Source organism: Myxocyprinus asiaticus, chromosome 34, assembly GCF_019703515.2.
Source record: "Myxocyprinus asiaticus isolate MX2 ecotype Aquarium Trade chromosome 34, UBuf_Myxa_2, whole genome shotgun sequence".
Classification (NCBI taxonomy): domain Eukaryota; kingdom Metazoa; phylum Chordata; class Actinopteri; order Cypriniformes; family Catostomidae; genus Myxocyprinus; species Myxocyprinus asiaticus.
The window spans coordinates 29765775-29791172 of NC_059377.1; the positions used below are offsets into that span (position 1 = coordinate 29765775).

At 40.5% G+C, this 25398-nt stretch overlaps 1 protein-coding gene across 4 annotated transcripts in view; it reads left to right on the top strand.

Moving 5' to 3' along the window:
* Positions 1–25398, top strand: part of ext1c (exostoses (multiple) 1c) — an 85314-nt gene continuing 59916 nt past the window's right edge. The window contains exons 1-2 of one of the 4 annotated variants that reach the window (XM_051671593.1): positions 1–390; positions 18796–20045. In XM_051671593.1, coding sequence (XP_051527553.1) covers positions 19108–20045 — 938 coding nt within the window. In that variant the 5' untranslated portion in view covers positions 1–390; positions 18796–19107. Of the gene's footprint in view, positions 391–605; positions 750–1010; positions 1356–18795; positions 20046–25398 lie in introns of those variants that run through there. The other 3 variants (XM_051671592.1, XM_051671594.1, XM_051671591.1) reach the window with 3 other exon arrangements.

Sequence of the window (25398 nt, forward strand, 5' to 3'; positions counted from 1 at the left end):
TTCGCCGCAGTGCTTTCGGTTTTAGCGTGACGCTGTGGCGGTCGACCTCCGGCGACAGTGACGCGCACCGCTGGCCAGATGTGAGTCTGTTTACTTTAAATTTAGCTCGTGCAAAGGCACCCCTAGTCTCTGAGCCAATCACAAACGCCGGGGGGCGGGCTCGACTGGAATGTTGTGGATGCGAGAAAATGAACAATGTAACCCCATATGCTGGTGCGATGACGGATATCATCTGTAGGCGCCAAATGTACATTTTTAATATTGTCCAGATGTACAAACAAAGGGATATGTCTCTAAACGGTGCCGGCATTGCATTGTGCCATGTTTGGGTGCAACTGAACGGGGATATGGGGAGTGCACCATTGAGCGTCTGCTGAACATCAGGGTGAGGTATACTGTCACACAAAATATAACGATGTTGTATTGTGGCTCTGTGTCGCTTTAATGCTTCTATTAATTATGCATTACAATTTCTTCTTCCATATGATTTATTTTTATCATCAAGTTCACATCAGTACTTCAACTATACGACCGAGCGCAGCCCACCCCAAGGGCACCTCGACCATTGTTTCCTTGTCATATTTCATACACATGAACACAGCGCCTTTTATCCAGGCACCGACAGCTCCCATCCACCAGCTCACTAAAATATTAACGTGGTTGCTGGCGATTCAGTTTCCTCTATGACTGTATATACAAACGAGTGCCTCGTCTCTTCATTCATCCTAATGATCTGACGCGCGATTAAGGTAAGAACCTACATTATTACAACTGAGGAACGCCTTTTATGATGAACCATCACCGGAGACCGATAACTGAACGTAGATTTATACAAATTACCCTCAGGGTAATCCGAGTCCGAATGGAATATTAGTATTTGCCCAAATCGACATGTATCATTATTGAGTGGGTAGAGAGGGAGGGAGGGACAGGCGCACGCGGGAGGAGGTGTGAGATTACGCGCGCACACGGTGCGTATGCTTGCGCGAGTCGATGTGTAACTCAATCAGGTTGTAGAGCTGGTAAAGCGAGAAGACACACGCTTCAGAGGCGAGGAGGAGGAGAGATAGACGGGGTTTTGAAGACAGCGGAGGTGTCTACAGAGCGGTTGAGGGATGGACTGTGTGACATGAGTGTTATTGCATCACGTTATATTTTGCTACTGGAAACAAGCAGGGCCATTTCACACACACACACACACACACACACACACACACACACACACACACACACACACACACAGAGAGAGAGAGAGAGAGAGAGAGAGAGAGAGAGAGAGGAAGTAAGCCTTCAATATCGGTAGGAGATGATGATGAGGATGCGGCCATACTGAGGGACCAGCGTGATATTAACAGGTAACGCACTTAATCCGACCTTTACGCATGATGGAATGATAAAACAAGCGAGAGAAAAATAATAAACATCGAAGTGAAAGACATTTACATTTGCAAATGTGAAAATGGTAAATGTTAATGGCAATTAAACTGCTTTAAAATGGTTTAAACTTTAAAAAAAATATCAGAATTTACATAAATATTTTAAACTTGCAATAGCCCATATCATTATTATTATTATTTTTTTTTTTTACTGTAATATTTAAAATGTTATTATGATTTACTTTCTGTACAAGTGGATCACTGGTAACAGCCCTATGTATAGTCTGCGATAACACTTTACAATACGGTTCCATTAGTCAACAACATTAGTTAACATGAACTAACATTCAACAATACTTTTACAGCATTTATTAAAATTGTTTTTATTCTAATTTAAACATAGTAATACAATTTTAAAATCAAAAGCTGTATATGTAAACTAACAATGAACAGGGTTGGGAGGGTTACTTTTGAAATGAAATTACTCAAGGTCAGTAATGTATTCTAAATACTTTGGATTACTTCTTCAGCACTGGTAGATTTTTTCACTTGTTTTGACTATAAAAACTCTGTCAGTACAGTAAGACAAAATACACGTTAAAAATACATTCTCTGAAAAACCTAAATATCTTATGCAGTATTGTTTCTAAAACAAGATTTATCAAATTGATCTTGTTTTAAGGATTTTTTTACAGGAAAACAATACAAAAATTATTATCAAGAATATGATTTTGGCCCTAATATCAAAGGTCTTACTAGAAAAAAAAAAAAATGATGATCTAATGTGAATTTTCTTGATAAAAAAATATGATTGTGCCTGGTAACATGTGCATGTAAAATGGCTAGAAATAGCATTTTAGCTTAGCGTAAAGCTTATTTCTATTTCTTCTGCCCCAAACTTACTTCAAACGTACTTCTCTGTCTGCTCGTATGAATGTAACACATAAGAAAGTGTTTCACCACTGTTAAAATGCACTTTGGATCGCATCATTTATATGTATAAATGTTTTCTATCTGAAAGGACTAAATATTCAATGAAACAAATGACAATAAAATGTAAAGTAATCTCTTCAGTAATCAAAATACTTTTTGAATGTAACTGTATTCTAATTACCAATAATTTAAATTGTAACAGTAGTGGAATACAGTTACTTATATTTTGTATTTTAAATACGTAATCCCGTTACATGTATTCCGTTACACCCAACCCTGACAATGAACAGTTATAATTTTATTAACAAGCATTAACAAAGATTAATAAATGATGTAAAAAAAAAAAAAAATTGTTTATTGTTAGTTCATGTTACCTAATGCATTAACTAATGTTAACGAATGGAACCTTATTGTAAAGTGTTATCGTGATTGCATTAGAATACCACAGGTGTATTAGGACCACCACAGCATTTTAATACCGAGCACAGTGATTGTCTTTTTAATTAGATACCAAAATTCCAACATGCATATCAAATATAAGTCAGACCAGCTACTGCACTTTTTTTCCAAGTGCACCTTTTTTGTACTGAAAAATAGAGGTGAATTTGAGAGTCCTGTAAAAAAATAATCTGACTCACTGAAAGGCCTTGGCATCTGTGTGTGTGTGCCCATATGAAAGCGGCATGTGAAATGAATGAAGCGTCCACCCCTGCGGTGAAGTTGAAAGAACTGGGAAACCGGGAGGGGGCAGAAAAATGGCTGGAATCTTAGCCCTTTTGACAGCCTCATAACTTATCCCATGGTGTCATATAACATAATGTATATGACTTCATTAGGGACAGAGAAAGGTAAAGAGAGGAAGGGCATGTGTATGAATAGCCAGGCATTGTGGCACAGAAAGCTTATGTTTTTTTTAATAGGTGTACAGCATTGAAAGCTGTTGAGGTTTCCAGCTGGTTTGAATATGCACTGTAGAGTACTACAACTTATATCCTCCATTTGTCCCTGCCCATCATGTTTGCTAGAATAATTAGCCATTGTGGCATGTGTGCAAGGAGCATATTGTTTAAACATAATTAATCAAGCCTGCTAGTAATTATTGTTGTCCATTAATTAAAACATGAGGGGGTGTTCAAGACCATCTTAGTAGCCATATTGCACCGTTTTGCACCAGAAACCACAAGACGGTTATTAAAAGAAAACAACTTCTTTGCCCTTGTTTTTTCATCTTCATCTTCTGATCCTTCCTCTCACGAAAAGCTGTGACAAACAGCTTTTCGTGAGAGATTACTCCAAAGCACCATGTATGTTGGAAAGGTGATTTGATTTCGGATTTTTCAGAAACATCCTCTACACTGAAATTGCACTGACATAAGTCATTTTGGTTTGTGTTTTCTCAAAGCCCATCTTGAGTTTAGGCCAGACTGATGTCCCAGCAGGCTTTAACCACAACCTCAGCATGGGTCAGTCTCTGCACCACAAACATGCAGCAGAGCTTAGGCTGGGCCGTTGGCTTCAAGTCCACTGTAGCTCTCCCTTGACCTGTAATGACAGAGTTTCATGTTTAATTTTAACTTCGTCTCACCCACTTCACCACACCATTTGTTTTTCTCCAAGATCAGCTGCTGCTAACATTTTTCTTTACATGTTCCAGCTCAGGGCAGCTGTTGCTAAACTAAGAAGGAAATCACAGAGCAATTCTAGAGACATACAGTGAAAAGACAGTTTTCTGATTTTAGGTAACGCAGCAGTCTTGGTTTTGGCTGCATATTATTAGTCGTCACATTGAAGTGGTGCTGGCGTACTCAAATCCCAGATGAGATAGGTTGTAAAACATGTGGTTAAAGATGTGGACTTGCTATACAAATTATTAGATCAACTCAGCGCAACAGAAACTTGTTAAGTGGAGTGTTAATGAGCAAAAGACTTAACACCAGGTTGCTTCAGGGAGACGTTCCCTCCAAGTTGTCTATTCTGTAAGTTGCTTTTGTTAAAAGAGTCTGCTATATAGTTTATGTTCAAATACTTTCTCATATCCCAGCTTAATATGCAGAGACAACTACAGTATAAGCAAGCCATTCTTAGGTTGATTTCACCGAAAAGTTTAAAAACTGGCTCTGCGGCGCTATCAAAACATTGCTCTATTAGTTTGAGCATCCTGACCAACACAATATAGCTAAAGTGGCTTAAAGGGATAGTTCACCCTCATGCCATCCGAGATGTGTAAGACTTTCTTTCTTCTGCAGAACACAAACAAAGATTTTTAGAAGAATATCTCAGCTCTGTTGGTTCTTACAATGCAAGTGAATGGTGACCAGACCTTTGAAGCTCCAAAAATCACATAAAAGTAATCCATAAGACTCCAGTGGTTTAATCCATATCTTCAGAAGCAATATGACAGGTGTTGGTGAGAAAAATATCAATATTTAAGGCCTTTTTTGACCAAAAATCATACATTTTACTATAAAAAAATATTGATCTTTTTCTCACCCACACTTATCAGAAGATATGGATTTAACCACTGGAGTCTTATGGATGAAAGTCATACACAGTCAAGAAAAAAGTCATACACATCTGGGATGGCATGAGGGTGAATAAATGATGAGAGAAATTTTACTTTTGGATTTAACAAAAGGCTTGAGTTTGAACATTATTTTTGCAATACAGTTTGGTGATGCTAGTTACACACTTCACCATTAAAATAAAAATTGTATATGTAAATATATGTAATAAGTAAATATAACGTTGTGGAGGGATAAAGTGCTCTCCAAGCAGGCTTTTTAGCATAGTTCAGATTCATTCTCCAGAGAGGGAGATAGGCCAGGGGAGATAAGCTCTATGTCCAGCTGTCACACACTTGTCATGTGAGAAAACAACTCAGGCTGTAGCCGCCTGGGCAGCAGGGATGACACAGGAAACTAACTCACCATGCTTACAACTGCTGCCTCTTAGCTGCGTCCACCTGCTCGCTGTCCTTCTCAATATTCACATAATCGTTTGCCATCAGTTGAAAAGGCACTAGAAGTTTTTCCTTTACACAGGGACATTACAAAGTGGAAAACACTTGTTCTGAAAGCTTATGAAGTGTCTGGAAGACAGATTGCTCAAAGTTTGGAAGGTTCTGTTCACTTATTCAGCTGTTTCCTGTCAGGGAGATTGAGCAATATTCCATCACATCCCAGTCTCATTTCACTGCCTCCAGCTTGTTTCAAGAGGCCTACCTTGTTTTGATTATTGGTGCAGAAAAGGAAAAAATTAGACCTATAGACTTATAGTATCAAGTCTACACTGCCTGACCAAAAAAAAGTTGCATACTCTAATATTTAGTTTAACCGCTTTTAGCTTTGATTACGGCACGTATTCGCGTGGCATTGTTTCGACAACCTAATGCAACGTCACAACATTTATTTCCATCCAGAGTTGCATTCATTTTTGCAAGATTTTGTATTGATGACGGGAGAATCGAACCACTCGATAAAGTCATCTCTAGCACATCCCAAAGACTTTCAATGGAGTTAAGGTCAGGACTCTGTGGTGGCCAGTTCATGTGTGAAAATGATTCCTCATGCTCCCTGAACAACTCTTTCACAATTTGACCCCGATGAATCTTGGCATTGTTGTACTGGAATATGCCCGTGCCGTCAGGGAAGAAAAAATCCATTGATGGGATAACCTAGTCATTCAGTAAATTCAGGTAGTCAGCTGAAATCATTTTATTGCAGCATAACGTTGCTGAGCCTAGACCTGACCAATAGACCTTTCTCAAAGACTGTGATGACCAACAGTGTAAATCTCGCAATTTTTTTATATTATACATTTTTTAAATATTGAGTGTAAATTTAGTACATTATGCTTTGTGTTATATTACCCTGGAATTAGTTTATAAAAACGAATTACCACAGCTGCGAGGGGGTTTCTATTACAGCTGCTGAGAGAGTGACAGTAAATTTGGTATCTTCTCCCATTTTACTGTCTTAATCCACCACTCTCTATTTTTTTTCCTCTTCTGGAATGTCATTAAAACGTAAGAGTGGATTTTTTCTTTTGGTCTTGGAGCAAATGTGTAAGTGAAAATAATATTTGCTGTGATCTCCCATTCACTCCCATTCACCGCTGTCGAAGTTGATCCTGTAAACGTTTACTTCCACGTTCCAAAACCCGGAGTGTGAAAAAGGTCTCTTGAAGCAATGTCCTGGTTACTTTTGTAACCTCCGTTCCCTGATGGAGGGAATGAGACGTTGTGTCGACGTAGTGACACTGGTGGTCACTCTTGGAAGCCGCAAACACCTCTGCTTTTTTTGAAAAAAGGCCAATTAGAATTGGCGAGTGGAATTTACATGCCACTCCCCCGGACATACGGGTATAAAAGGAGCTGGTATGCAACCACTCATTCAGGTTTTGTGCTGTGGAGCCGAGACCAGGTCCCGGTCATTTCAGCGGGTAGTTCAGTGTTGTGGCAAGAGGGACACAACTTCTCATTCCCTTCATCAGGGAACGGAGGTTACGAAAGTAACCAGGACTTTCCCTATCTGTCACTCACTCGATGTTGTGTCGATGTAGTGACACTAGGGGTCCCTATACAAAACGCCACAACTATCTGAACTGTGTTACATGAACTGGTGGTGTGTGACGGGCACAGTGGCGTATCCAGGACATTTTTACTGGGGTGGCCAAGATGGGGCACAGACCTAGTGTGGGGTGGCGATACCGGGAGAACCTTTATGAATGGCACATGATCAAAATGTGTAAATATCGCATTGCTTTGCTTCAAAGCCTCCTGGGCATGCGGCGACAAAAGATTCTCCTCTTGGCCCTCCACCGGGGGATGGAGTGGTCTGTTGACCAGCCCCAGAGAAGTGGGTCTCCTCGCCCCTGGGTCGCCCCTGCTTCAGGCCTTCCATGGATTCTTAGCGTCCGGCCGCGAGACGGGTGCCGTCTGCTTCCTGCGGAGGGCTCCACGCCAGAGCCGGGCCACAGGGGCGGGCTACGGTGGAGCCGGTGTTGTTGCTGCAGGAGCAGACAGGGTGCGGGGTCTTAAGCCACGCCGGGGCAGGATATGTTGTAAGGCCTCCGTCTGCTTCTTCACCGCCGAGAACTGCTGGGCAAAGTCCTCAATGGCGTCGCCAAACAGGCCAACCTGGGAAATGGGGGCGTCAAGGAACCGCGCCTTGTCCGCCTCTCCCATCTCGACCAAGTTGAGCCAAAGGTGGCGCTCCTGGACCACAAGGGTGGACATCGCCTGCCCGAGAGACAGCGCTGTGACCTTCATCGCCCGGAGAGTGAGGTCGGTCGTGGAGCGCAGTTCCTGCATCAATCCCGGGTCAGAACTACCCTCATGCAGTTCTTTTAGCGCCTTGGCTTGGTGTACTTGCAGGAGAGCCATGGCGTGCAGGGCGGAGGCGGCTTGTCCAGCGGCACCGCAGGCCACAGTCATCAGGGATGACGTAAACCTACAGGCCCCGGACGGGAGCTTCGGGCGCCCGTGCCTTATCCACCTGGGGGATCACCGAATACCCCCTGGCCGCTCCACCATCGAGGGTAGTGAGAGCGGGGGAGCTGAAAGACTGGGACTGGGCAGTAAAAGGTGCCTCCCACGATCTTGTCAGCTCCTCATGCACTTCCGGGTAGAAAGGAACGGGGGTGGGGCGTGGCCGTGGGCGGCACCCTGAGCCCAGGAACCAATCGTCGAGCCACGAGGGTTCAGGGGAGAGTGGAGGGTTCCACTCTAGCCCGATGCTCGCGGCCTCTCGGGAAAGCATGTCCGTCATTTCCACGTCGGCCTAAGACTGGGCGACCGTTCCCGAAGGAGAAAGCCCAGCCGAAGCCTCTGCATCAGATTGGACGAGCCCGCTCTCCGATGCTGCGCTCGATAACTCATCATCTTCCCGAGCTCTGAACGAGAAGTTGAACTCACGCTGAGACGAGACAGCAATTGTGGCCGTCAGAAGCGGAGAGATAACGACCACAACCAGGAATAACACACAAACGGAAAGGCATCTTTAAAAAGACGTTCCGTGTGTGTGCTGCTCTTTTTGTGAATGAAAATATACTCTTTTAGAATATACTCTCTTATTTTCGCTCTGCCGAAGCACCCAGGGGCGTTCTCTACACTCCATGGGTGCAGAGGAGGAGAAGCAGCTGAAATGCACCGTAAATCCAGCAGTTTTGAGGTGCGTCTTTGGAGGGAATTGAATTCAGTGCACTGAATACAACCGCTCGGCTCTGAAGAGAAAATCTGAATGAGTGGTTGCATACCAGCTCCTTTTATACCCGTATGTCCGGGGAAGTGGCATGCAAATTTCACTCGCCAATTCTCATTGGCCTTTTTAAAAAAATCAGGTGTTTGGGGCTCCCAAGAGTGACCCCTAGTGTCACTACATCGACACAACGTCGAGTGAGTGACAGATAGGGAACCCCAGATCATAACACTGCATCCAGAGGCTTGTATAGTGGGCACTATGCATGACAGGTGGATCGCTTCATGCGCTTCCCTTCTTACCCTTAAGCACCCATCACTTTGGAATAGGGTAAATCTGGACTCATCAGACCACATGACCTTTTTCTATTGCTCCACAGTCCAATCTTTATGCTCCCTAGCAAATTAAACTCGTTTTCTCCGATTATCCTCACTAACAAGTGGCTTTCTTGTGGCCACACAGCTGTTTAGTCTCAATCCTGTAAGTTCTCGTCGCATTGTGCAGTGTGGAAATGCTCTTACTTTCACTATTAAACATAGCCGTGTGTTCTACTGTTGATTTTTTACGATGTGCCTTCACCAAGCATTTTAGTGATCTCCGATCACAATCATTCAAGATTTTCTTCCGCAAAGCTGACGGTTCACCACTATCCTTCCAGGTTTTAATAATGTGTTGGACAGTTCTTAACTCAATTCCAGTGATTTCAGCAGTTCGAATTCCAGGGCGTGCTGAGTGACTCCAGCCAGGTCTCCTAAGCAACCAAATTGGCCCGGTTACTAGGGAGGGTAGAGTCACATGGGGTAACCTCCTCGTGGTCGCTATAATGTGGTTTGTTCTCGGTGGGGCGCGTGGTGAGTTGAGCGTGGATGCCGCGGTGGATGGCGTGAAGCCTCCACACGCGCTATGTCTCCGTGGCAACACGCTCAACAAGCCATGTGATAAGATGCGCGGGTTGGTGGTCTCAGATGTGGAGGCAGCTGGGATTCGTCCTCCGCAACCCGGATTGAGGCGAATCACTACGCGATCACGAGGACTTAAAAGCGCATTCCAAATTGGGTGAAAAAATTATAAAAAATTGTCTAATAAAGTAGATAAGGTTTTACTTTAATCATGGATTTTATTTTTATACAGTAAACAATCAATAAACTATTCATTTTATTTATTTTTTTTGCATCAAATCAAAATCAAATCAAATCAAATCACTTTATTGTCACACAGCCATATACACAAGTGCAATGGTGTGTGAAATTCTTGGGTGCAGTTCCGATCAACATAGCAGTCGTGACAGTGATGAGACATATACCAATTTACAATAACATCAAATTAACACAACACAATTTAAACATCTGTTATACACATAATTACACTCAACAGTATACAAATAATGACATACACTGTACAGTATACAATGCACACTATATAGATACACATTATTCAATAAAAATAGAAAATAAAAATATATAAAAAAGTATATATATATAGAATGTACAGTATTGTACTGTATTGACATTCAGGCTGTCGGTTGATAGTCAGTTGTTAAGAGAGACATAATATAATAATAATATAATTTATGACAGTCCGGTGTGAGATATAAGAGTAAGGGTAATAAAGTGCAGTGCTGATGTATTTTGATCGTGGGAGATCAAGAGTTCAAAAGTCTGATTGCTTGGGGGAAGAAGCTATCATGGAGTCGGCTGGTGCAGGTCCTGATGCTGCGATACCGCCTACCTGATGGTAGCAGTGAGAACAGCCCATGGCTCGGGTGGCTGGAGTCTCTGATGATCCTCCGAGCTTTTTTCACACACCGCCTTGTATATATTTCCTGGAGGGAGGGAAGCTCACCTCCGATGATGTGTCTGGCAGTTCGCACCACCCTTTGTAGTGCTTTGCAGAAGCAGAATGGAAGAGTGGTCCGATTTGCCAAATGGTGGGCGGGGAAGGAATTTGTAGCCATCCCGGAACGGAGAGTAGCAATGGTCCTATTTTAAAATGCTATTTTTAGCATTAAAAGAGAACAGATTTTTCACAGAAGGAAAACTAGCTTTAACCATAATTCTTTAGGGTTTTCAAGAATAAAATGCCCTTATGAAAATGTACCATAATTTAAACAGTGTTTTTTTTTTTTTTTTTTTTTTAAATGGTAACTTCATGTAAAACCAAGCATGGATCGTCACTACCATGGTAAAATGGAACATGATTTCTATAAAACATACTTTGCCGTTTTTGTAAAGAAAAACAGTATCCTAAACACATTTAAAACTATAAATACAACATATAAACATTTATAAACTGCCATAGTTGTAACAAAAATGAATTATTCCCTTAATCCCCCAATGTTACCTATTATAAATTTAATAGAGCTATAGTAGTAATATAATATTTATTATGATTATATTTCTGCCTAAAATACTACAGTCAATACAGTTATTGTTACTATTGTAAATTCACGATAAAGGTGGTGTGTGAAAAGTCCGCTAATTTACGTTTGTGCATGTCACAGCGTTTTCTCAGTGTCAGTGCTGTTTTGTCGGGCCCTTTAATGTGCTTTAAAACTACATTAGTTTGCTCACCAAGAGGTTTGCACCAGAGATTTCTGTGCCGAATTCAAATGTTCAGTGACTTGCATCGTGCGTCTCACTGTTCCGCAAGACGTGCGAACGCACCTGCTTTGTGCTCGTGCTGCTATGTCCATTGATCTGGGTAGTGAATAGCACTGTTTCATTCCAATTTTGATGCGTTCGCCATTTGATATCGCTTAACAGAAAATGGTAGCGCATAAATGGAGAGAGAGAGAGAGAGAGGGAGAGTTGGCCAACTCTGTATTTGGTAAAATAGTCACAAAATGACTTGTGTTTTTCACAAATCTATGATTTCGAGTCCAAGTCATATCTCAAGTCAATTGTTTACGAGTCTGAGTCAAGCCGAAGTCGTTATTTTGCGACTTAAGTGCGACTCGAGTTCGACTCGGTAGCTCAACTGATAAAGCGTTGCAATTTCAACACAAAGGACCTAGATATGAGTCCTAAAGAGCACTTGAGTTCCAAAAGTGTCATAGAAGCACCACAAAATGGCATCTAACATTTGCTGTTATGACACTTGTGGTTAGATTTAGGTTGAAGGTTTAGGGTAGAAAGGTAGGTTTTGTTGATTTAATACTTGATGGACAGTTAACCTTAAAAACCTCATCAGTTTTTCAGGTGACATTTGCTTTTTATGACACCATTGGTTAGGTTTAGGTTTAAGGTTTAGGGTAAGGAGGTTTTGTTGATTTAAAACTTGATAGAGCATTAACCATAAAGCCTCTGTTTAGGAGAACATTTAACTCGCTTTTAGTGCCACACACTGGGCATTTAATACGTGTAATGAACCACATAAGGTCATTTTGCAATGTCAACACAGTCACGTAATTTTCATGAGATCAGGCTGCGAAAAAATTTTGAAGCCATTTTTATCAGTTGAAGTGCTGGCATAGTTACTGCATTGTGGCTTTGTAGGGCAGTACAGATCTTCACCAAGATAGACCTGTAGTATGAGGTAAAATAGAATGCAAATGTAATAGTAAATAAGAAAAAGCAAAAAGTAAATGAGATGGAAGGTAGAAGCAGAAATTAACGAAAGTAAAACAGAAACAAACAGTCCCTCTGGGCCTGAAACTAGCGATCACTCCCTCTGTCTCGTTCCAACCTCCTGTCAGCTGTATGACCTCCCTGTTCAGCTGCTGGGTTACCCACATCCAAACATGTCCTGAATTTGCATTGTCCTATATTCATTAGGTTGGTTTTGGCTTTCACAGCTGTGCATAGCATGAGTGTTCCTAACATCACAGTAGTGGAAATCTTTACTGCAGTTGATTTCAAGGGAAAATTGAGATCAACTTTACCTGTGAGGCAAAAAAGCCAAACGAAAGGAAAGAAGAGAAATCAATGTCCTAACTAAGGGAATCATGCATTAATAATGAGCAGCTTGTAATGGAATCCTCTGCATCTGTTTCCCGACAAATATGTGCTTGGCTCGCAGTGTTTAGTGAAGGGAGATTCACCGTGAAAAACAACAGCGCAAAGGTCTCTTTCTTTCTCACACATACACAAATAAGTGTATATTAGTAATACACACTGTATTTCTGTAATTCTCTTTGTTTTGGGCATTGACAGTCAGTGTTGGGGAGTAACGGAATACATGTAATGGGATTACGTATTTAAAATACAAAATATAAGTAACTGTATTCCACTACAGTTACAATTTATATAATTGGTAATTAGAATACAGTTACATTCAAAAAGTATTTTGATTACTGAAGAGATTACTTTGAAATTTATTGTCATTTGTTTAATTTAATATTTAGTCCTTTCAGATGGAAAACATTTATACATATAAATGATGCAATCCAAAGTGCATTTGAACAGCAGTGAAACACTTTCTTATGAAGTGTCACATTCATACGAGCAGACAGAGAAGTAAGTTTGAAGTAAGTTTGGGGTAGAAGAAATAGAAATAAACCTTGTGTAAATTGTCAGCTTTACGCTAAGCTAAAATGCTAATTTTTGGCCATTTTACATGCGCATATTACCAGGCACAATCGTATTTTTTTATCAAGAAAATTCACATTGGATCATAATTTCTTTTTTTCTAGTAAGACCTTTGATATTAGGGCAAAAATCATATTCTTGATAATAATTTTTTTATTGTTTTCTTGTAAAAAATATCCCAAAAAAAAAATCCTTAAAACAAGATCAATTTGATTGATCTTGTTTTAGAAACAGCACTGCATAAGATATTTATGTTTTTCAGAGAGTGTATTTTTAACGTGTATTTTGTCTTACTGTACTTGTTTTGACTTTATAGTCAAAACAAGTTTAAATATCTACCAGTGCTGAAGAAGTAATCCAAAGTATTTAGAATATGTTACTGACCTTGAGTAATCTAACGGAATACGTTACAAAATTCATTTTACAGCATGTATTCTGTAATCTGTAGTGGAATACATTTCAAAAGTAACTCTCCCAACCCTGTTGACAGTTATATAGTCAGTAGTTGTTATACTTACAGTGGCCTCAAAAAGTATTTGGACACATAATAACAGATACTATGTCTGCATTGCATTAGATACAAAATATCAAACCGAGTGTCATCTGAAAACAAATTATACTAGACATTTTCTCTGAACTAACTTCACTCTTCTAAAACTTTTTTACAATTGTCAACTGATGATTTTTAGTGGATATATCATGTATGAAGTAATTTCCCTCAAGTTCACATAGGTGTCCTAGCAGAGTAACCACTAGTGTAGTTCATCACATTAAAGAGCACCTATTATGGTTTTTAAACGTGCCAAATTTTGTTTTAAAGGTCTCATACAATAGATTTACATGCATTTACATCCAAGGTCAAAAAATACTTTAATTTGCTCATAATTTAAAATGCAGCATTACCTTTTTTCCCAGTGTCAAAAACGACTCGTTCAATGATCCGTTCTAAAGGATTCATTCTAAACTCCTCCTTTCAGAGAGTCTACTCTGCTTTGATTGGTCAGATGTCCCAGTCTGTTGTGATTGGTCTACCGCTTAGTGTAGTGTTTGAGGGCGGGTCAAAGCTGTTTGCGAGCAGCCAATGAAGACCAGTGGCGGGGTTTTTGTTACCAAATTACGTAGGTTAGTACAGGAAGTAAGTCTGGAATTACTAACGACTCGTTTCAGGTGTTCAGAATTGGTTCTTTCTTTATGGAGTCAATAACTTCATTTGTCGTGCACTTTGATTTTTGAAAATTTGCAGACTTTTTTACATTCACATACAACTATATAACACACTACATGAAAGGTAATATTTGAAAAACCACAATAGGTGCTCTTTAACTATGAACATGTTCCAAAGTTTGACAACCAGAAATTGTCCAAATTGTAATTGTAGATTGTTTTTCTATGTAAACAATCGCTAGACGAACATCTTTGGGCAGCGTCTTGTGCAGGAGAGCCATTTATTTTAGACACCATGTCAAGTTAAAAATAACTTCATCTGTTAACAACACATCTCCAGACACATTTTCGTGGCAATGCGTTTAGATTTTTTAAATGCAAGGATGCCTTCTGTGTGAACGGCCCCTAACTAACCTTTTTAATCAAATGTTTTGCTTGAGAAGTGTTTGTGCTCTTTTTCTTGACAATAAATGCCACTAGGTTTGATATTTTGTTAAATAATGCAATGATAATCATACATTTTTACGTGTAGCCTAAGTGTCCAAATACATTTTGGGGCCATTGTACAGGTGCATCTCAATAAATTAGAATGTCGTGGAAAAGTTCATTTATTTCAGTAATTCAACTCAAATTGTGAAACTCGTGTATTAAATAAATTCAATGCACACAGACTGAAGTAGTTTAAGTCTTTGGTTCTTTTAATTGTGATGATTTTGGCTCACATTTAACAAAAACCCACCAATTCACTATCTCAAAAAATTAGAATACATCATAAGACCAATAAAAAAAACATTTTTAGTGAATTGTTGGCCTTCTGGAAAGTATGTTCATTTACTGTATATGTACTCAATACTTGGTAGGGGCTCCTTTTGCTTTAATTACTGCCTCAATTCAGCATGGCATGGAGGTGATCAGTTTGTGGCACTGCTGTGGTGGTATGGAAGCCCAGGTTTCTTTGACAGTGGCCTTCAGCTCATCTGCATTTTTTGGTCTCTTGTTTCTCATTTTCCTCTTGACAATACCCCATAGATTCTCTATGGGGTTCAGGTCTGGTGAGTTTGCTGGCCAGTCAAGCACACCAACACCATGGTCATTTAACCAACTTTTGGTGCTTTTGGCAGTGTGGGCAGGTGCCAAATCCTGCTGGAAAATGAAATCAGCATCTTTAAAAAGCTGGTCAGCAGAAGGAAGCATGAAGTGCTCCAAAATTTCTTGGTAAACGGGTGCAGTGACTTTGCTTTTCAAAAAACACAATGGACCAACACCAGCAGATGACATTGCACCCCAAATCATCACAGACTGTGGAAACTTAACACTGGACTTCAAGCAACTTGGGCTATGAGCTTCTCCACCCTTCCTCCAGACTCTAGGACCTTGGTTTCCAAATGAAATACAAAACTTGCTCTCATCTGAAAAGAGGACTTTGGAACACTGGGCAACAGTCCAGTTCTTCTTCTCCTTAGCCCAGGTAAGACACCTCTGACGTTGTCTGTGGTTCAGGAGTGGCTTAACAAGAGGAATACTGTAGCCAAATTCCTTGACATGTCTGTGTGTGGTGGCTCTTGATGCCTTGACCCCAGCCTCAGTCCATTCCTTGTGAAGTTCACCCAAATTCTTGAATCGATTTTGCTTGACAATCATAAGGCTGCGGTTCTCTTGGTTGGTTGTGCATCTTTTTCTTCCACACTTTTTCCTTCCACTCAACTTTCTGTTAACATGCTTGGATACAGCACTCTGTGAACAGCCAGCTTCTTTGGCAATGAATGTTTGTGGTTTACCCTCCTTGTGAAGGGTGTCAATGATTGTCTTCTGGACAACTGTCAGATCAGCAGTCTTCCCCATGATTGTGTAGCCTAGTGAACCAAACTGAGAGACCATTTTGAAGGCTCAGGAAACCTTTGCAGGTGTTTTGAGTTGATTAGCTGATTGGCATGTCAAAATATTCTAATTTTTTGAGATAGTGAATTGGTGGGTTTTTGTTAAATGTGAGCCAAAATCATCACAATTAAAAGAACCAAAGACTTAAACTACTTCAGTCTGTGTGCACTGAATTTATTTAATACACGAGTTTCACAATTTGAGTTGAATTACTGAAATAAATGAACTTTTCCACAACATTCTAATTTATTGAGATGCACCTGTATATTAAAGCAAAATCATAAAGTGTAAATATACACACATATGCATAATCAGGCCATTTATATTCAGTATAGCTTTAGTTTAGTTTGAGCTTGGTCAGATGGTGTTTAACAGAGAGATACTCTAGAGGAATTTAGCAGAAAGGCAGAGGTAGAGAAGAAGCACGGAAAAAGAGAAGAGAAAAAAGGAAAGCAGAAGTAAGGCAGGTGAGACCTGAAAGCTGTCTTTGTATATTGCCTGGCAGTTGAGGCACTGACCTTCTCTGTAAAACGCCACACACACATATACACAACTTGATTGGGGAGGGGGGTCTTGACAAACACCTCCCCTTCAGAAACCATTGCATGCTTGCTGACAAAAAATCAAAATCAAACAAAAAGAGCCTCAGATTCAAAATTTAAGTAACTGCCATCAGATTCAAAATGTCAGTTTATTTTCCCTTCTCCCACTCTCGATTTACATTTCTAAAAGCTACCTTATTTTTACAACCCCTTCATCTTCACTTTATCTCCCTGGTTTAACTTGAGCTTGAAGACGGCAGATGCTATCTCCTCCCAGCTCATGTTTAGCATGTTCACTCCAAACACTGCATCAGTGTGTGTGTGAAAACCGCAGAACCGACTAAATGCACCAATTTCAAATCAAGCATGGCCTCATACTGGTGCACACAAAGTCTTTTGTGACCACCACCAGGGTTGGGCATGCGATGAGACACTTGATAGCACATTTGAGGAGGGCTTTGATATTGTGCAAAAATGCACTCACTGGTCTATGGGCGTTTCCAAATGGCATTTATGCGCCCTTGAAGGGCACTTCGGGAAGGGGACGCCACTTGAAAGGTTGTTCCAAACAAAAGTAAGAAAGTTAATTATTTCACAAATGACCCTTTCACAAGACTTTTAGTGAAGGCTACATTTAAACTGTGATGCCATGCTCCCTTCGTAGTGCCCACATCAAGAGCTCTGTCTTTCATAGTGAGTAGGGCATAGGGATGATCACTTTCGATTGGAATTCGCCCTATGTGTTTACCTTCAGCCTTTTGATTTTTTAACTGCCCCTTTTAAAACTGTGAATTGGCCCTTAATATACAAGGCTGTACAGAGTGGCCGTAGAAAATATTTGGACACTCAAGCCACTTAAAAATGTATGAATTTCACTGCATTAGATAGAAGACATCAAACCAAGTGGCATATTGAAAAAGATAATGGTAGGCCTTTTCTCAGAACTAACATTTTTAGCCATTTTTGTAATTAATCAACTTTAAATCACACCAATAAAATACAATTAAAGATTTAGGAGGATGTTTATATAATATAATATTTTATAAAATGGTCCCTAGTCCCAAAGTAATGTTTATGGATATGTTTCACTAAATTTGACTACCAGAAAGTATCCAAATACTTTTTGCCTAAATTTTGAATAGTACACTTATCATTTAAAACTACTTTGTGTGAAATGCTTTGCTTGAAAAGCATAATTGTACTATCTTTCACAACAAATGCCACTTGGTTTGAGATTTTGTTATAGAATGCAGTGACATTCATACATGTTTAAGTCTGGTTTAGGAATAATCTGGGTTCAATACAAATTAAACTCAATCAATAGCATTTGTGGCATGATGTTTATTATTACAGAATTAATTTCAGCTTCTCCCTTCTTTTCTTAAAAAAAAAAAGAAGAAGAAGAAGCAAAAAACTGGATACAGTAATGCACTTACAATGGAAATAAATGGGGCTTTCATACATTTCAAAAGTATAGCCACAAAGCATAAACAGCATGCGTGTTGACATAATTTTAATGTGATAAAATCGCTTACTAACCTTTTCTGAGTAAAGTTATATGCAATTTTACAACTTTGTTGCCATGACAACGTAATGCTATAAACCCTACAAAAATGTTATTAACTTTATAGTTCAAATAATACAAAGAGTTGTAACAGAGGTATTCATTTAAGTGTTTTAATAAATTATAAGATTCACATTTTTGCTTTTAAACCCTCCAAAAATTGGCCCCATTGTAAGTGCCTCACTGTAACCTCAATTTAGCTTTTTTTATAGAAAAGGAAGGACGAGTCAAAATTATTTTTTGGGTAATCAACATTATGCCACAAATGCTGTTGATTGAACTTCATTTGTATTGAACCCGGTGATAAAGTGTATACAAATGATTTTTGGGCCCACCGTAGCACTGCATAAAGTTTATTGAATGGAGTTGTATATTGTTAACCACAGTGCACTGCATTATAAAAGATGCATTATTTTTGTCAAGGTTGAAATATTGCCTTTCACACTGTTATGTACTGCCATCCGTGATGCATTGCTTGCTACATCTCACTAATGTTGAATGAGTTTGTATGTAGTGGGTGTCGTGTAAGGATGGAATGAGAGTGTGTACATGGCAATGCTGAAATAAATGAACAGAAGGCTGTGTACTGAAGTGTGTTGTTGATGTCTTTGGTAGGGGAGTGCAGAGGGATTCACTGAGCCATGCAGAGAGCAGGAGTATGACGAGAGGAGAAATTGCACTGCATCACTTCCAGTGGACAACAGCGAAGCATGCACGCACTTCTGTCGCATGGGCAGAACATGCTGTGAGCAGAAAAAGAAGGAGCTAGACAGAGAGAAAGAGTTTGTTTGGACTTTTCTTTTTTGCTGATGGACAAGTGAACATCAGGGCTATGCTGGAGATTCGGCCCTTGCTGTCCACTCCGTCTCCCCCCTGCTGAGGCTCCCGGCACGGCCCTGGAGCACAGCTGGTGAGAGAGACGGCCTCATGCAGGCACGCAAGAAGTACGTGCTTCTGGGCCTGTGCACGTGCTCCTGGCTACTGCTCTATTACTGGGGCGGCTTGCAGGAACGACTACTGGGTCTCATCACCCTCAGGAGGGGGGAGGTGGTGCGGGCCTGGCCTGACTGGTTGGATCGGGCCCTGCTCCCAGGCTTCGCTGACCAGGCTGAGCTTCAGAATGGTGGGGGACCCGGCGAGTCACCCAGGCAGCGGCGGCAGGCATGGACCGGAATCTACAAAGACAGTCGCTGCAGGATGGACACCTGCTTTGACTTTGCCCGGTGTCAAGGTCGAGAGGGCTTTCGGGTGTACATCTATCCACCGGAGAAGGGAGACCGCGTGTCGGAGAGTTATCGTAAGATTCTCACCTCTGTTGCGGAATCGCGCTATTACACGTCAGACCCGCGCGAGGCTTGTCTCTTTGTTTTGGGCATTGACACGTTGGACAGGGACCAGCTGTCCACACAGTTTATTCCCAACGTGGATGAACGCATTCAAGGTTATCCCCTCTGGAACGATGGACGTAATCACGTTATCTTTAACCTTTATTCCGGAACCTGGCCCAACTACACTGAGGACCTTGGGTTCAACGTAGGTCAAGCCATTCTGGCCAAAGCGAGCCTTAACACGGAACATTTCCGACCAGGCTTTGACATTTCCATCCCTTTGTTTTCTAAAGAACATCCACAAAAAGGTGGCGAGAGGGGTTGGTTAATTCGTAACACTGTCCCTCCATGCCGGAAATACCTGTTGATGTTTAAAGGTAAACGTTACTTGACGGGCATTGGCTCAGACACTCGCAACGCTTTACATCATATCCACAATGGCAAGGATATCATCTCCTTAACAACTTGTCGCCACGGCAAGGACTGGGAGAAACACAAGGATGCACGTTGCGATCATGACAACCAGGAGTATGAGAGGTAAGTGTTGTACATGAGCCACTGGGAAGTTTCTGTACCTAGTAGCATGAGGTTTTGAAGAGGAATCAGGACCATTATGAGATCAGTTTCAGTGAATGGAGCAGACTGAATAGTGTTTGTCAGTGACACCCTGGGCTATGAACTCGGGTTGCTGTGTGGTAAATATAAGAAGGTGCTATCTGTTACTGCAGGGTGTAGGTTACTTATGTAATACATGATGAAGTGTCAAGAGTGAATAACAGGGGAAATTTATCAGCTGTGCTGTTGTGGATGACATTTGCGGTTTATTGTACGTCATTAAGCAAAATTTGACTTGCTGACTTTCAAATGTGACTGTTAGTTCTTCACATTGCTTACAGATCGTAACAGTCTGGTTCCGAAAGTAAAAATCCCATGCATTTTTTTACAGAAGGAAATTATTATCAATCGATAATCTGAAGATTTTATTTCTCTAAACAACTTTGGTAAAGTGTAAGCGGCAGGGTTAATTAAAGTGGGTCGCGCACCGGACTTGTCTGGTGGACGACATGGCACGTTCTTCAATTCGAAACAATTATTTTCTTTGAACATACGTACACATTCACCGCGGGCTCGCCATTTCTGGAGGCTGTTAAAATTTCTGCAGCGCCACACAGCTCAATTCGTATAGTTTTCCATTAAATTTGACCCAAATCATTATCAATGGACATAGATAATTTACTGTAGTCATTACTGGATCATATATTGTGTATAAGTATCTTTCATAAAGCCTACATAATGTATTTTTAGTTACAAGTATGTCTTTTTGTGGTTTGACAGCTTGAATGGAAAACCTTTTCAATTGTACATACAAGGAAATTGCATAAGAAATGTCACCACTTCTAATCGTTTAGTTTGCACAGTTACACCAGTTTCATGCACTAATCCGCAAACTCATCAACATCACTTTGTTAATTCTTGAAGAAGTACAAAAACCTTAACTTTGGACTGCCATCAGTTCATAGGCTGCGTCCGAAACCAGGAAAATGATGCTGTATATGGAGGCAGGAAGGGATCGAGGCACGTCCGAATCCAATGTTCTTGTCACATCCTGTCTACTGAGATACCTTCATCTGATTGATTTTTGAAGGTAGCTTAGAAGTATCCTTCACTGCCTTTGAAATCCCAAAATCCTGTGTGAGCGGATCCACAGTGGTTGAGCTGAAGAAGAAAAAAATGGCGGCCGAAGATGCAGTTAATAGCCAATTTGTGTATAAATGTATGTTTTTATTCATTTTTTCCAACTTTTGATTCCATTTCTAGCGAGAAAGTATTATTGTAGTTATTCAATATACATTTGGTTATCGCCAAAACTCTCTTGATTTTGTTTGGTTATTTGACCATTATGGTTTGGTTGGACTGAATGAAGCAGGCGTGTTACATTTTGTGGACACCAAATGGTGATAATCAGTTGCTGGTACCCTAGCAATGGTGTGACATTATGCTGCCTCTGTAGCCTGTCCAAAACCAGTTTCTGGAGGTACCTTCGTATGCAAACACGTCTGTTGAGTCGTTGACTGATAGGGCAGCGAGGCAACAAGACAACTACCTATGGTTTCGGACCTAGCCGTAATGTGTGTGTGATGTCTGTGCCTTGTCCATGCCGTGACCGGCTTCAGTAAATGTTATATCATCCCCTTTTGGTTTCAAAAGCTATTACGTCAGACTACATTGAGTGGAATGCAAATGACATTGAATTGAAAGCACACAAAATAGGCTTCTAATTTAACTGTCGGCTGATGTTATATATCGATGCCTCGAAAATGTATTGATAAAATAACATGTTAATCAATAATCGATATATCAACATTTTATTACATCCCTAATAATCAACAACTTTAAGTCAATAGTTTTATATTTTTCCATTGTTTTTAATTCAATTATGCCATGCATAATGGGATTGTAGTTAATTCCCTTATTAAAGATAAACACAAGTCTTGTACCTTTTGTCTTTTTGTCCAATTTTCAAATACTTTTTTGCTTCAAATCAAAGTTTGTCATGTTGTGATTCACCTTGGTGCTGGCTGGTTTGGTTCATGGCTTAAAACTATTTTATGAAGGATTTTATGAAATCCCTATGAAAAAATGAATGGGAAAATACTTCCAGAAACAAGACAGCTGAAAAGTTGACGGGCACTGTTGTGCTTTATTCGGTCCCATTCATGAAACACAAGTAGAAGAAATTTCTGTGTAAACTTGGCATTCAAGTAAATGCTACAATTTACTTTGTTTTTGCGTTTCATGAATGAGGCCCATTGTGTTTATTTTAATGGGATCATGTGAGTTAAAGCACAAAATACTTTATTTAGCTTCAGAAAAGACTAATTGTTCTGTAATGTAACTTAATTTAAATGCCTGCATAGTCATAAACACTGTGAACAGTACACTCCAGACTCAAGCTTTTCAGCACAGTTGTTCTCCGGGTCAGAAACATGGTTTAAACAATTTTTGTAGATTTTCAAATTGTATTGTAACGCATGCATGACTCAATGGAATAAAACAGATCTGGGTGGAGAGATATGGAAGAAATATGGGAAAGGAAGGGAGGAGAACTAATACAGGGCTGCAGAACTACCACAGAGTATGTGTATCAAATCCACCGTGGGTCTTAAAGGAGCGGGCATGGCCAAGCAGAAATCGAAAAAACAGTCTCAAACCATTGAACGATGATTTGGGCTTGTTTGGTTTTGGTTTGTGGTGGGGACAGAGTTCCACTCAGTACTGGATGAATGAGTACATTTTTTCCACACGATGGGTTTGGGGGGCTCTCCCACGCAGGATGAAACTTGCCGTACTTGTTAGCAAGAGGGGTGTTAGGTGGTCCGTTGTTCATTTTAGGAAGAAAAACATTTATGAAATAAAAAATTTTCTTCTACTGGAATGAAAATGGTGGCTTGCGGCATGGAGGTCTAGGCAGAAAAAGAGGGTTTTATTGAGACTTAGATTCCATTGGCAGGGATGATAGTGACTGCTGTGGAGTCTTCAAGGGGGTTGGACCCTGAATGTCACAGACTGGAGGGAAAATGTGAAGATGAGCAGCACCACAGGAACTGGGTCTCTCTCTCTGCTGTGGTCCCATTAGGAAAGATGAGGTGCCAAACTCGGAAATAGCTCTTAGGAGGTTCTCTCGGGTTAATGATCACCAGCATCTGCTGCTTCTACAGATTAACCTGAAGACACACTGAACATACTACTGAACTCTTTCCCAGGGTAAAGAGAGAGAGCTTCATGTATGAGTTGAAAAAAACTTGCTGCAACCAAAATGGCCTACATTTATTCATTTTAAAGGGTTCTTTTAAAAAATAAAAGGGGTTGGGGGGCTGCATTCTACTGAGAATGTAAATGAGAATGAGTGAGAGAGCATGTGGGAAGAAAAATAGGGCAAGCTGTTAAGGACAGTTTTGGGACACACACACACTGAGACAGAGGATTATACAGCAGTGCTGATTATACTCTCTTCAATACCACTGTAGACTTCTGGGAAGGCATTAAATTGCTTGTGTGTGTGTGTGTGTGTGTGTGTGTGTGTGTGTGTGTGTGTGTGTGTGTGTGTGTGTGTGTGTGTGAATACTTAGCTATAGTTTGGTGACAAATTTGTTCTCAGAAGTGAACAAAATCTGACAAAACATTTTTGGACATCCTCATTTGGAAAAACAGTCCATGAATAAATTATATATATATATATACACCGATCAGCCACAACATTAAAACCACCTGCCTAATATTGTGTAGGTCCCCCTTGTGCCACCAAAACTGCTGCTCACTGGATGTTTTTTGTTTTTGGCCCCATTCGGAGTAAATTCTAGAGACCATTGTGTGTGAAAATCCCAGTAGATCAGCAGTTACAGAAATACTCAAACCAACCCGTCTGGCACCAAAAATCTTCCATGCGATTATCTAATCAGCCAATCGGGTGGCAGCAATGCAGTGCATAAAATCATGCAGATACAGGTCAGGAGCTTCAGTTAATGTTCACATCAACCATCAAAATGGGGAAAAAATGTGATCTCAGTGATTTTGACTGTGGCATAATGGTGCCACATGGGCTGGTTTGAGTATTTCTGTCACTGCTGATCTCCTGGGATTTTCACACACAACAGTCTCTAGAATTTACTCCGAATGGTGCCAAAAACAAAAAACATCCAGTTAGCAGCAGTTCTGTGGACAGAAACACCTTGTTGATGAGAGAGGTCAACAGAGAATGGCCAGACTGGTTCGAACTGACAAAGTCTACGGTAACTCGGATAACTGCTTAATTGTGGTGAGAAGAATATAATCTCAGAATGCTATTCTGAGATGCGGGTTGGCACTGTTTTGGCTGCACGAGGGGGACCTACACAATATTAGGCAGGTGGTTTTAATGTTGTGGCTGATAAGTAAATGTGTGTGTGTGTGTGTGTGTGAGAGAGAGAGAGAGAGAGAGAGAGAGAGAGAGAGAGAGAGATTAGACTTTATAGTCTAAGGGTGTAATAGTAAAATGTGTTTCCTTTCTTGACAGCTAACAAGGTCTCCATAACTGCATTTTTACCATGTGCAAGACATTTGAATGGAAGATGTCATAATTCTTGGATATCAAGTAGAATAGAAGAAGAATTAAGAACTCAGTGCTTAAATAACTCTGAACTGCTTTTTTATGGTCTTCCATTACAAATAAAACACAATGATAGGAAAACATTCGCTCTAGGCCTACATATACTATTTTTAGTGAATAATCACCTTCGAAGCAAATGCAAAAGATTAAAAACTGTGCTTATTGAACTTAATAAGGACCTTAATGATGGCCTCTCTCTTGTTCTGTGACCTTGTGTGTGTGTGTGGGTGTGTGCATGTTGTGTACAATTGTTGGCACGGCCCAATAAGAAACGCTACACCCCACTGTAATTAGGGGGATGTGAAATTGTACCCCTAGAGAGAGTGTGGTTTGTGTAGCTCGTGCACAAGCCAGCATAAACTAGGTTTATTTAGAACAATTAGAGAGAGAGAGAGAGCTTTCCATCTTCCTCGCTTGTCTTTTGTGCTCAATCTTTTCTCCAAGCTCTATTATTCTCACTCCAAAGGAATTCTGCCCCCTACCCCCTTGCCTCACCTCTCACAAATCCCTTGTCCCTCTTTTCCCTTCCCATATATCCAGGCCAAGTCCTTTACACACACACATACACATACATTCACTTATCAGTGCACAGATTGAAGCATGCAAATTTGCTCTTCATGCATGGACACACATTTTCAACCAATCAAGCGTACACAGACACCTCGGACACATAAACATGCATACACTTATCAGTGCACTTAATAATCTCAATTCATAAACAGGATAAAGACATGAATAGGGTTT